General features: G+C 42.6%; 1 protein-coding gene across 4 annotated transcripts in view; it reads right to left on the reverse strand.

The window, feature by feature from the left end:
- Positions 1–13,744, reverse strand: part of TIAM2 (TIAM Rac1 associated GEF 2) — a 181,633-nt gene that overhangs the window by 118,173 nt on the left and 49,716 nt on the right. For all 4 annotated transcript variants that reach the window (XM_006139979.2, XM_027769783.1, XM_006139977.2 and 1 more), the window contains exons 4-6: positions 12,000–12,438; positions 4,344–4,516; positions 2,126–2,350 (exon numbers count right to left, since the gene is read on the reverse strand). In XM_006139979.2, coding sequence (XP_006140041.1) covers positions 2,126–2,350; positions 4,344–4,516; positions 12,000–12,438 — 837 coding nt within the window. The remainder of the gene's footprint in view (positions 1–2,125; positions 2,351–4,343; positions 4,517–11,999; positions 12,439–13,744) is intronic.

Consider the following 13,744-nt stretch of genomic DNA (forward strand, 5'->3'; position numbering starts at 1 on the left):
GAAGAAGATAATATAGTATACAAGAAAAGGAAAAGAAAAAGGTAGATAATAGATATAGTCAGAAGATTTGCCTATGCTGTTCCACTATTTAGAAATTCTTTTCTTAAAGAATTATTTTATTTAACTTTATTATTATTATTAATTTGACCAGAGAGAGACAGAGGGTGGGCGGGGGGGAGTGAGAAAGCAAGCTGCCAGGTCCAGGACTTGAACCATGGTTGGCCATGTGGGAGACCAGCACCTTTAACCATCACACCACCTGCCAGGCCCACATTATTTAGAAGTTCTTAATAAGGGGACAAAAACTGGGAATCATGTGACCATTTTACTATTGCTACTTGATATATTCCAAATTTTTTGTGTGCCATTAAAGTATGCCTTTGACCAGTTTTCTATTACAGCTAGGATTTCTTTCTATACATGTGAAGTTCTTCATATATATGCAGATTTTTAAAATTCTTTGCCCAGCTGCAGTGATACAAGCAGTAGGGCTCCACTGTGTGGGAAAGTTCCAGGTTTGAATCTTATGTTGACAGGCACACAGGGCATGTCTGTGATTCTGGTTGGCTAGAAGGCTGGAAGGGGGAATTGGGGCATGGTGAGACACAGTCAAAGATGGCTTTCTGTCTGTCTCTCTCCTTCTCTCTCTCGGTCTCTTTCTAAAACAAGAAACTTTTTTTAAGAAATTGTTTGTTAAATAGATATAAATGAATAATGTGCTATTTCATTTGCAATTTAAGTAAAACACTGTAAGTAAAACTCCTCTCTAATAAATTATAGTGCACCCAAATTGTTGTGGAACCATGGAATTTTTTTAAAGAACCCTATATATAATAACTTACCTAGTAAAAAAGATTTTAAAAATTTAAGAACACAGCAACCTATCCTCATCCTATACTTCATTCAAGTTCCCCAAATCATGTGACCACCGACTTTGCAGGGGACTGCAGTAGATTCCGTAGTGATCACAGGGTTCTCCTCTTAAGGTAGGCAGCATCCTTCCCATGGCTGCCTGGCGTACCAGCTGCTCACAGCTCACTGTTGAACCCCTCTGAGATCTGACCTCCACTGAAGGACACTGCCTTGACCATTTGACATGAGGGTATAAAGGCCTGACCCCTGCTTAGACACAGAACTCTGAATGGCCATCCTGGCTCTAGAACCTCCTATGGACCAGCCACATCACAATTCAACGTGATCCCCTATCCTGCTCTCTCACTCTACATAGAACTGGTCCTGAGAGGGTTCCTAGGGAAATTCTCCACATGCAGATCTCCATCTCAGTCTGCTTCCCAGGGACCCTGATCCAAGAGACACACACTAGACATTTCACCAACGCCATCTAAGTGCCTAAGTTCTCTGAGCAGAGGAACATCAGAATCAAAAAGCTGCTTTGCCTCCTCTAAAAATACAAATAGCATAGGAACCAGCAATTTAATTTTCTTTCATTTCTGAAGAACAAGGTGAAGGGAGAGAGAGGGGAATTTTTTGCTCATTCTCACAATGTCAGAATGCCTGTCTGCCCCAGCCTCCCAATAAGCTAGGGTCACAGATGCATGTAACTGTGCCTGGCATGTTCAGACTGCCTGAAAACTGAACCCAGGCCTCCCATGCAGCTCTAGCCTCCAAAGCAATGGCACTATTCAGGTCACAAATTAATTATTATGTGAATATGGAACTGGAACACAGAAAGCATTTTCCTGATCAGCTTGTCTGTTATCTGTTATTTTAAATCCACAGACACTGGAATAGCTATGTCATACCAAGCTGCTCTTTCCAGAAACATCTTTTGTATTAGAATCTTATCTGTCTGATCTTCTCATGGTTTTATTATATGGATGCTGTTTAGAAAATGGCAACATATGAGAGAGAATTAACTAGGCGAGAGATACCACTGGTAACAGGGAAAATGGTTTTGCCCTGAAATATTTCTTTCTATATATCTACTAATATAGCCACCAAAGGTCATTACACATATCATATTACCCAAGTCACAAAGGGGTGGCCATCCAGTAGACTAACGGGAAGTCACATAAACAGTTTTCCCCAGATCATAATACAGCACAGAGTAAGCCCGTGTACAGTCACTGTGAGTGACGTGTGGGGTGCAAGGAAATTCCCATACCTGGTTCTCAATGGCTTTCCTGTTCTTTGGATCGCTCACCACGGACAGCTGCAGCTCTGCCATCTTCTTCATCTTGCTGTCCATGTCAATCTTCTGAAGCAGGTTCTTGGTCTGGTTCTTTAGCAGCCGCACCGTGTCCTCCTTCCCATGCTTTTTTGCAAAAAGGGAGGCACAGGCAGAGTGTATGGCTGTGACCCAGTTCTCTAGATCTGTTTGGCTTGTGGCCTAAACACAGAGGGGTGGGGAGGGAGAAGGTGTTTAAAATGATTTTTTTCTCTCTAAATGGCATGCTGGGCTTTGGTAGATTAAAACCAGAGGAGTGCATGCCATTCATAAATTCTGGTTAATTTCAAAGACACACAGAACCACTCAACCGAGGTCTAGAGGGTCTAAGAGAACATGGAGGGAACAGAAATGACCATGGGGCCCTAAAGCATGGAGCAGAAATACTTGAAACAGCTGAACAGCCAGGCAGTAACCAGAACACAGGGCTAGTCCTTAGTGGTACATTTCACCACGCTTTGAAAGGCTGCTACTGTCATGATCTTAAATGGAAAATACTGGGACTGAAGTATTAAATTTTGGAAACTGGATATAAAATAGTATGGCCTCAATTATGAAAAGTATCAGTAAAAGAATATGGCAGGAATACACAGTAACTTTAAAGCAGTTGTCTTTGAATACTGAGAGTGTGAAATGGTCTTCTTCTTCTCTTCGGGACCCTCAGACCCAATGATCACGTACCATTTTTAGGAAAGGAAAGTATTTTATTTTAAAAACAATAAGAAATGTTTGAACAAAGCAGAATGGGCAAATATGAATGATTGTAAGCTGGCTGAGAAGTATTTTGTGTTCAGAAATAACCACACACATTTGAGCTTATGAAGTCACCCCTTCAGTGACCTCTGGGATCATAGAACAGGACCAATTGGGAAAACTTAAAACTAAGATTATTTTGTCTATGTTGCAAAATAAAATATTCATTTTACACTGACCCCTAAGAAGTCCATGTAGATTTAGTCTATCCTTTCCCTGTAATTCAGATTGACATTGATCCATGAATTTGCTTTAAAGCATCACAGTAGGTTGTAAGCAACCTCTGTTAAAGGAAGGACAATCAAATCCCAGCCCCCGACTCTAAACAGAAGTTAGGCTGGAGCCCAGTGAGTCTCCCTGATGCTGATCCTGGGAAATCCTATTACAGTGAGCACTGCAGAGCATTCCAGATGTCTAAAGCCCACTTAGAGAAGACAGCTGTTCTGCAGGGCTTCTGAGAACACCTGGGACCAACTTTATCCAAACCCACAGCCAGTACACATGAGGTTTCCTAGGAAACTTCCAGTTAGATATAATCTATAGCCAATACTGCATGTTCATGAAGTACTGGTTGGGATTGGGAGGTCTTTAAGAAAAACACTGCACTTTCTGGCTGTCATTCCCACCTCTTTTGAGTTAATTAATAATAATAGTTAGAATTTCATTAGCACTTAGAAAATACATATTATATTATTTACCCTAAAGCAATCCTGTAAGCTTTTATAACCCCACTGGTTGAAGGGTCCAAAGCTCAGGTAAGTTTGGTAGTACTCCAGGGTGACAAACACACTCAACAGCACCAGGATTCAAGTCTAAGGCTGACCCCAACACCCACAGCTCAGCACCACCTTGCCCTACAACTTCCCATTTGCTAGAAACTTGCTTAAAACCCAACAATAGATAACCTGCACCTCAACATCCTAAGACCACTTCCACAAGGAAATGAGACCTCACAGCATGTGTCAATGAGGTTTTCCAGAAAAGCTGCTTCTTTGGGATTCTTGGGACCAGCTTAAGCTCTACTGTTCATATTCTCTAGGTTTCATTAAAAAAGCCTCAGCTCCAGGAAGACTTGGGCTTCCTTGATCAAGAGCTACTCCAGAACAGGAATCATGCTTTATTATTTTTATGTTTTATTTGAATAAGTATCACATGTACCACAGTCTGCACTTCCTGGGCAACTGGGAAATGCCTGCTGAATGAATGCTGACTGCGTTGCATGGTCCTCCTGCACCAGGTGGTAAGCCGAGGCCAAGGCCTCCCCTTAAAGACCAGATCCAACACCTAAGCAGGCATTTACACTATTTCGGTTCTATGTTTTGCGTTTCAATTCTGCTCCTTCTCATCCTAACAGCTCACAGGCTGTCATCTCAACCCTCCGTTTAGAAAATACCAGCGGCACCTGGAAAAGGTAGACATCCCCAAAGGAGTTGCTGAGGCAGAACACATTCTCCTTCTTGGGGTGCTCTGGGACAGACTGCACGATGCTGTCCTCTGCAAACAGAGCACACCGAGGGGCACTCTTCTGGTCCGTGCAGTTCTTCCCGTAGGTCTCATAAAACAGCAGGGTGCATCCTGTGGAAGAGAGAAGCAAAACACCAGTCCTGTCACAGGCCTGAGGGTGGAGGGAGAGACGAGGAAGTGATATGTTCTTTAGAAAATCATTATCACAAACATGGTAAACATGGCAGAGCTGGTGTGCCGAGCCATGTTGGCATAAACTCAAAATGAGACATTGGTGTAAATGTGACACTGGTAACACCAATAGTAAGTAGTAGAAAGAGCTTCAAAGCATTTACAGAAAATGCACTTACTAAAAAATAAACACACAAACAAAAAACATACATTTTAAACTTTTTTTTAAAGAGATTTTTGTTATAAGGCACGTGCAATCACCAGAGACAGAAAGCAAGAAATCACACATCCCAGAAGGGGGTGATTTCTCAACAATCCCTTCTCCTCCATTCTCCTCTTGGGACTTTGGGCATGCACACACTCATGCCTGGCGTGAGTTTGGGCCTTGAGTCAGGGACTTGAACCACAGTGAACTCCGTGGGAGTCCAGCAATGTAACCATTACACCATCTGCTGGTCCACATAAATTTTAGACTTTTTTACACAAAAATGAAGTTGTTTATGTCCATTTCTCTATAAATGCTCTGAAGTTCCCTTGTATTATTGTTTAACTCTTTTAAACACTCCACACACACTGGCTCGTGTGTCCCCCAGCCTCTTTATGAGGTGAGTGTGGTGATTTGCCTCACTCTGCAGAGAGGATCTGAGAGCTGGAACCATCTGCACCAGTCGCAGCTGGGTAGCAGTGGGGCTGGGAGAGGAAGTCAGGCCTGCTGGCCCCTGAGCTCTCGTAAGACACACTGCATTACTGAGGTGACCCACAGGTGAGAGGCCAAAGAAGATTCATATTCACTAACTATCCTTCCAATCTGTAATAACAAGAAACAGTCTACCTAGGAACTTGACCGTTTTGTTGTCCAAATGCTGCATAAAATAACTTTATTTTAGTAATGTTTACTCATCTCACAGTGATAGGACTTATTACTAACTTACCACCTTAGACTAAGGGAGAAAATTTAAACTAAATATGCCTGAATTTTAAAATTATTCTAATAATGCTGCTAAATATACTTTTAAGTACTTATTTTTCCTCTAATAAGTTAATAAAGTATTCTAGAGAGCATGCCATTCAGGGTCTGCTCTGATAATTAAGTAGGAATGTCTTGTAAATACTGACATAATTTGTAAGTAAACTGATATTTCCAAAATGTTAACACGTAAATTCTCTTATATAAGTTTACTGTCTCTTAAACTGTCATTTGAGGGCCAGCAGGTGGCATAGAAGTTAAGGCAGCTGGACCCATAGGGCTGACCACAGTTCAAGTCCCAGACCTAGAAGCCTGAAAACCACACTGGGTGCATGTGTGTATGTCCAAAATCCCGAGAGGAGAATGGAGTAGAAGAGACTGTGGCATGACCATCCCCTCAGGGATGATTTCTCACTTGCCCTCTCTCATTCTCTATTTCTCTCTGGTGAACATACACGCCCTAGAGCAAAAACCTAAAGTAATAATGAACAAAAACTGTCATCTAATAACCATTTCTAAACACTTCTCATGTGCCAAGCCCCAGCAAGCACATGAACGACAGGGTTACTACGCACGTGGTGAAATACTTTTTACACTTTTACACAAATTCCTTTCACAAAGCAGCCTGTTCCCACTCGCGCTGTAAACGAATATCCACGTATTGGCATTTTATCCTATTGAGTCGTGTGTCCTCACTCCTAAAACTTCAGATGTATTAAAACTATTTCACTCTTGCTAGTTTTTCATTTCTTCACTTAAAAATACTTCTTAATATGAACAAATAAGCTTATGTTGTAATGGACCCCTGCACAGCACAGAAGACAGAGAGAAAGATCCATGCCTGAAGCTCAACCTTCAGAAACAGCACCTTCTCCTTCCACAGTACTTTGTGGTCTCAAGAAACACCGAGCAACCTCTCCACCCTACAGACAAAAACTCGTGCATACTAACAGGCCAGGAAAGCTCAAATATTAAGAACAAGGACAAGCAACAAGAGGTTTGTGGCCAGAGCTGTTTCTGGTAGGTCTGAGCCTCTTTCTCCAGCCAGAGATGTATCGAAGACAACCTCATCCTCCCCTCAGAAGGAACTGTCTGCTGTTCCTGCTGTATGCGCATGTGCCAGGACCCAGGACGGAGGATCTGGGTCAAGTCACAAAGCAACTCCACTGTACCCACATGCCGATTCTAACAGGTTAACATTCGCTTCCCAGTTTCCCTGACACTGTAGACCTGACGGCTGTAGTCTGAATCCTTACAGCTACAGCAAAGGAAAGCAAGCGTTGAGCAGATGCCAAGACGCTGCCAAACCTAACACTCCATCGACCAGCCTATAGCTCTAACTCAGGAGTGTGAAATCAAAACAGAACATGTCATGGCAGAGCCAGGCCAGGATGTAGAATGAAATGCAGAATTCTGCGGCTATCAAATTCAAAGAACAGGAAATCAATCCTAACTCTATTACACCAAGTTTAACTTAAAGGAATTCTCTGTCTCTGAGAGGGCGCTGGGGCTGATGAAAAGAGGCTACCCTCCCATCAGGGATGTCTTCTGCCTTCACTCTGTACAGTGACCAGCAGCCTGCTCCATCCCTATAGGGGTAGCCTGTATTGGTTAGAGGGTCAACAGTGGACGTTCTTCTTGTTGGGGAGAAAACAATGGAAGCATGATGGAACAGTCATGGAAGTACAAAACTAAAAGAGGGAAAATTAGCACCACTAGTTAGGAGCAGTTAGTCCTGGTCTTCTCTCAGATCTGCCTTTTCTTTAACACCCTCAACCCACACCATCCCTCCATTTTTTGCTGCTGTGAATCTGTCACCTTGGAACCACTGGATCTTAGAATTATTTGATAGCTCCTCTCCTGACAGTGCATACAGGGCAGTCTGTGGTCCACTTTGAGGGATATCTTTAATGACCATGCCAACTATTCAGCCCGGGAAGTGCCCTGTCAACTGCATGACAATCTGCTCATTGGAAGAGACAGATGAAAAGCAGAATTACCCTTGTTAAAAATCTATTATATCCTACAAGCCCTAGCACACCCATACAGTCAGAGTAGGCAGGTAACCAGGTGGTGGGCTACTGATGAATCTCTCCAGGAAACTTTTTCCTTTTTTTTTTTTTTTTTGGTGAGAGAGAGACTTTTGCTATAGGGTGCATGTGCCAGAGAGACAGACATTCCCCCTCCCCCAAGGGAGAATGGCCACGTCTCAAGACATTCTCCTCTATTCCCCTCCTGGGATTTTTGACCACGCACTCACACACCTGGCATGAGTTTCAAGCCACTGGTTCCAGGACTTGAACCAGTCAACCGTATGGGACTCCAGCACCTTAACCAATACACCACTTGCTGGCCCAATTTTCTTTCACTGATACTTCAATGATCATGTTTAAATTCTTTTTCTAGAATTATTTTTTATTTAACTTTATTTTTTTATTTGTTTATTTTAATTCGACCAGAACTGCCAGGTCCCGGACTTGAACCATGGTCAGTCATGTGGGAGTTCAGTGCCCTTAACCACCACACCACCTGCCAGCCCCAATAATTTTTTTTTCCTTTTCTTTTCTTGGAGAGGTTTTTTGCTTATAGGGCGCATGCGCTCGCCAGAAAGACAGAGAGAGACAGAGACAGAAAGCGAGAAATCAATCCTTGGGGGATGGCCACGCCGCAATCCCTTCTCCTCCATTTTCCTCTCAGGATCTTGGGCACGCACACACACGTGCCTGGCGTGAGTTTAAGCCACCAGGTCCAGGACTAGAACCGTAGTCGACTATGTGGGAGTCCAGTGACATAGCCATTACGCTAACTGCTGGTCCCAGCCCCAATAATTTTTAAATTCTGCTACAGAGTATGTGTGTGGGGATGCATGTATACACAAATGTGTGTTATTTAAGTTTTTAACTAAATTTTATTTTTTATTATTATTTTTAAATTTTTTATAGGGCACATGCTCTTATCAGAAAAAGACAGAGAGAGAGAGTGAAAGTGAGAAAGCAAGCCACCAGGTCTAGGACTTGAAGCACAGTCAGCCATATGAGAGTCCAGAGCCCTAGCCATACCACCTACTGGCCCCCATATGTGTATTTTTAACTAAGAGTAAACCAAATAGGGAAGTCCCAACACTACAGCTTGGATTCTGAGAAGGAAAGCAGAACTCAGTCTCCTGAATTCCCAGGGGAGAGTGGTGGAGAAGCCACATGGAAAAGGTTACACTGGGGAAAAAACATCTTTATCGCATGTCTTGCCTGACTGCAAAGGAAAGGAAGGAATGTGTGTTTGATAACATTTACACTCACAAAGGATCCTTTATCCGTGGATCTTGAACTGTTTTGCAAGCAATCTCCAACCAAGCAGGGCCAGAGAGTACTGCAGACTTCACAATGGTCAAAGATGACTCAGGCCCTTCCCTGCCCCTGAGGTAGGTGGCCAGAAGTTCCTGGTCTACCTTCAGGGATATGATTCAGCCTGGCTACAGAATCAGTGATTATATGAATCCATCCAAGAATCCAGCAATCTGGTTCTGCATGAATGCCGTCAGTAGTAGGAAAATTAGGAAGGCCAAGTCTCCCACTTATCAAGGCTCCAGCTGTTGTGTCGTGCTAATTCGGAATCAGACTGTCCTGCAGACCTCAGGAGACCCAGAATGAGCTCCATGCCTCTCCCTCCAACAACACTGCTTCACACTCACCCCTTCCTACTTCCCCTAAGCTAACTATTCCTACACTCTCGGGCCACCTCCATACAGGCAGCTCCAAATGCCCCTACAGGCACCCAGGCTCTGCTTCTCAAAGTGAACCACGATCACATATACTCCATCCTCAGCCCTCACCACCAAGGAGTATGCTCTAAGGGTTTTCAAAGACATCAACAGGCAGGGAAGAATTTTCCAAAGAATCAGTTTTAAGAAAAAAAATAATTAATAAAATAAACCAAAAACTACATAACGCATTACAGAGTAAAGTACATCCATTGTAAATATCATGAGTGAGTCGGAGGCAACTTTAGACAGCCAACCAGGCCAGACACCCACTTCTCTCAGGATACTTTGGGTGGAACTTTTCAGGAATCGCGTTCTCATTACCTAATAAGCTTCCTATAGTATCACGCCCACAAGGAAGGAAATGTTGACTTTGACCTTGGCAAAGGACCTGTCACCTCCTTTGCCAGAGACATTATATCTCCAATGATGTCACTGGAGATCACACAGCATCTCAATGGTGTTGCTGCCAATCACGCTCACTCTTTTTTATTTTTAATTTTTTTTTTTTTGGAGAAGTTTTTGCTATAGAGTACGCATGCTCACCAGAAAGACAGAGAAAGACAGAGAGACAGAAAGTGAGAAATCACCCCCCAGGGAGAATGGCCATGCCACAATCCCTTCTCTTTCATTCTCCTCTCAGGATCTTGGGTATGCATGCACACGCGCCTGGCGCAAGTTTAAGCCACCAGGTCTGGGACTCAAACCACGGTCAACTACATGGGAATCCAGCAACATAGCCATTATGCTATCTGCTAGTCCCCGTTTTTAAAAATTTTTTCATGGGGTACCTCATTTGCTAAAGAGAGAGAAGGAAAGAAAGAAAGAAAGCACCGCTCAGGGGAATGGCCATGCTGCCTTCATTCTCCTCTCAAGATTTTGGGCATGGATATACATGCACCCAGCACGTTTTTCAAGCCACTGGGTCTGGGACTCGAACAGCACAGTTGCCATGTGGGATCCAGCAGCCTTAATCATGATGACACTGGCTGGCCCCACTTTTGCGCTCTTAAATCACATTTACTTTTACTTTAGCAACATCACCATGGGAACTCACTGTGACCTGTAACTCAAACCCACAAATTTTTTTCACTTAAAATATTTTGTAGCCATATCTCCAAACCTGTCCTTGGATAGCTATTTGACATTTAAATCTTACAGCATAACTTTCTTATCCCTTCAAAATTTTAAAAAATTGCTAGATGTATAGATTCGAAGAACCCAAAATGTGTTGCGAGGAAGTGAGAAGCTCCAAATCAATTCAGTGTTGATTTATATAGTTGTGAACAGGAAGAGCAGCCTTTCTCTGTTCAACCCACAATTCTAACATTTTGAATCTCTTCTGTCATCCAGTGTAAAAACCTGCCTTTCTGCGTGCCTGCCAGTATGCAAAAACCAGGTAAGTTCTTTGCCTTCCTGAGCCTCAGAGGATTGCAGTCCATGTGTGATGTTAGGTCCTTGGGCTTTATAAACACTCCCCGACCAAGTCTGCCAGGCAAGGGTGTTATTAAAGATGAAATGCAAGGCCAGCCAGCTGGTGTGATGGTTAACACGGCTGGATCCCACCTGGCCAACTACACATAGTGGTTCAAGTCCCAGACCCAACCAACGGCTTGTAAAACACACCAAGCCTGTGTACATGTGTACCCCAAATCCTGAGGAGAGCAGAGGGGAAAGGACTGCAGCAATTGTAACATGGCCATTCCCCTAGGAAGTGACTTCTCACTTCCCCCCTCTCTTCTGGCAAGTGTGGGTGCCCTATAGCAAAAAGTATTTAAAAAAGAAAAGAAAAGATAAAATGCTTTTGCAAGGACATCTGTGCCACATGGGCTTCTGGGTAATGAAAAAGTGGTGCCTTTCCTCCAAGATTGGAGGAGAAGATCTCAAATTCCTGCATACAAGGCAAAGGAAAGCTAGGAGGGCCCCAGGCATTTCACACATACTACATACAGATGTGAGTCACAGGAGTAGGGAAGGGTGTCACCTGATAATGAAGCCTGACTTTGGAACAACACATTCAGTTCCTCTGACAGTCACAGGAGGGCTGTGCAGAAATACCAGGAGCTGCAAGGCTGCTCTTCCTGTTCACAGCTATGTAAATCAACACCATATTGATTTAGAGCTTCTCACTTCCTCACAACACATTTTGGGTTCTTCGAATCTATACATCTAGCAATTTTTTAAAAAAATGTAAAGGCAATGCTTGTGAGAAACTTTGATCATCCTAAAACAAATGCTTATTTTTATTTCCTTTATGTTTAAAAAAGACCCACACTTGGGGATGATAATGAAGACTTTTCAGTTCATAAAGGTGGAGTAGCACAAACAATTCAGATGATACTCTTTGTAGGAAAGGTACATCTTTGAAGTTCTGGATCTGTGCAGGATGTGAAAGGGACTACATTCCAAATAACTAAGCTGCCTTTGGTTATTGTCCCCACTTTCTTTTTTTCCCAATGCAGAAAAAGTATTAAAGAATGGTACAAGAATACCTACAAAATAATTATAATGGAATAATAATATATTCCATTATTGACTTTAGGCTGAGTCATAAACAAATAGTAAACTAACAGTATCACACAGGTTTGGCCAAGTGTCTGCAATGAGGCACGCCGTGAGATTCTATACCGAGTCTTCTCAACTGTACCCATCTGGACTTGGTGGCATTAAGGAAAGAGTAAAAAAAATGACGTACATTCCTTTAAGTGTTACCCAGTACTGTTTCCACTTCCTCCGAGCCACCAGCTCGAGCTTCCTTTCCTTCTGCAAAGTGACCAGGGGTTTGAAGAAGAGCCACCCGGCTTTCCGGACCACACCCTGTTCCTTCTCAAAGAGCAGATCCAGTTGTTCCAGGGAGCTGAGTGACTCGCTGCTGGACTCAGCGGTGTCTGTAGATGTCTCTATGTTCTCCGTGTTGGCCCTGCTCATTTCCAACTCTCGCATGAAATTCTCGTAAATGTTCTGTTGGAGGGGATCACTGCCGATTGCATGGGTTGATTCGTTTCTCTGAGACAAGGGCTGAGCTGCGCCCCCTGACCACAGGAAGGCAGTGGCCTGCGAGGGCACCTGCACATCGGCGGCATTCAGTCCCTCAGAGCGGCTGTCAAAGTAGTCACTGCCCTCCTTGGACCTTGGCTCCTGTGAGTGACACAAATGATCACCTGTCAAGAGGTTCCATCAAAGGTTATTGGTTTCCCAAGGATCCTTTCCTCAACACAGCACCCATGCAGTGGTTGCTTTTAACAGAGCTGCAGAGAAAGAGTCTCATAGTGGAAAGACATTTTTAATTACATATCCAAACCAGTAAGAATTTTAGAAATACAGGGGTCTTTTTTTTTAATTTATTTGTTTATGTTCATTCACTGTACATCATTACAGCATACAAAATGAGCTTTTCCATCCAGAGTACACTGTATATTGTCTCAATCAAGCACATCAACATACATGTTATTGTCAATAAATAATTTTCCATTTCTTGTTTTTTGTATGTTTTCTCCCCCCCATCCTTGATTCCTTATCTCTTACCCTCAGCCATCTCCCACTATCTTCCCACACTGTCTCTGGTATCTATGTTTACTTTCTATACTGTTTTCCCCCTATTTTTTATTGAATTATTAAAGATCTTAATTATCCCTAAGCATCATCACAGCATACAAAATGTGATTTCCCATCTAGAATATACTGCATAGTGACTTAGTCATGCATATTATTATCCAAATTTTTCTACCCCTCTTTCTGACCCTCTGTCCTTTCCCACCCTCTTCTCCCACTGTCTACAATTGTCTTTTCCACCCACATTGTATTGATCACACAATTTCTTAAATAATCTAACTACTTTCCATGGTAAGTTCATATTGTACTATTAAGAAAACCAGTTTTAACTTGAATTATAGAAATGCTAAGGTACTTTTCTTAAAGCCAGGAAACAGGTTAGGATTCTGTTCAAAAGGTAGGTGCATGAAACTATCAGTCTCATGTACTTTATCTTCTGTTCTGGTTCCATTTTTCCTATTAAATTCTGGGATAAAATATTCAACTTCAGATTTGTCCCTACGATTAAGCTGGCCGCTTTCTTAGTTTTTGAACTCTTCTTTCCGTGTGTCTGTATTTAATTTTCCTGATATAGCACACCCTTGAGAACTTCTTGGAGATCTGGTCTGGTGCTGAGAAATACAGGGGTCTTCAAAAAGTGCATGGGTAATGGATAATACAAAAAAACTACACATAGACTTAAAAAAAAAACTTTTCTATCAAAATAAACTCAAGTTTTTCCACAAATTTTGGAAGTCCCCTGTAGTGTTTACCGAACCCAACTTATATCCAGTGGAGTCAATACTCGAAGAGGTAGATAAAATACTACTGGCTCTCCTAAATCTAACCTGTGCTTAGCAACAAGAAATAAAGCAGTATATTTAAAATACATGTGTGAAAATTTCTAGGATAA

Source organism: Tupaia chinensis, unplaced genomic scaffold, assembly GCF_000334495.1.
Source record: "Tupaia chinensis unplaced genomic scaffold, TupChi_1.0 Scaffold000014_1, whole genome shotgun sequence".
In the NCBI taxonomy this organism is placed as follows: domain Eukaryota; kingdom Metazoa; phylum Chordata; class Mammalia; order Scandentia; family Tupaiidae; genus Tupaia; species Tupaia belangeri.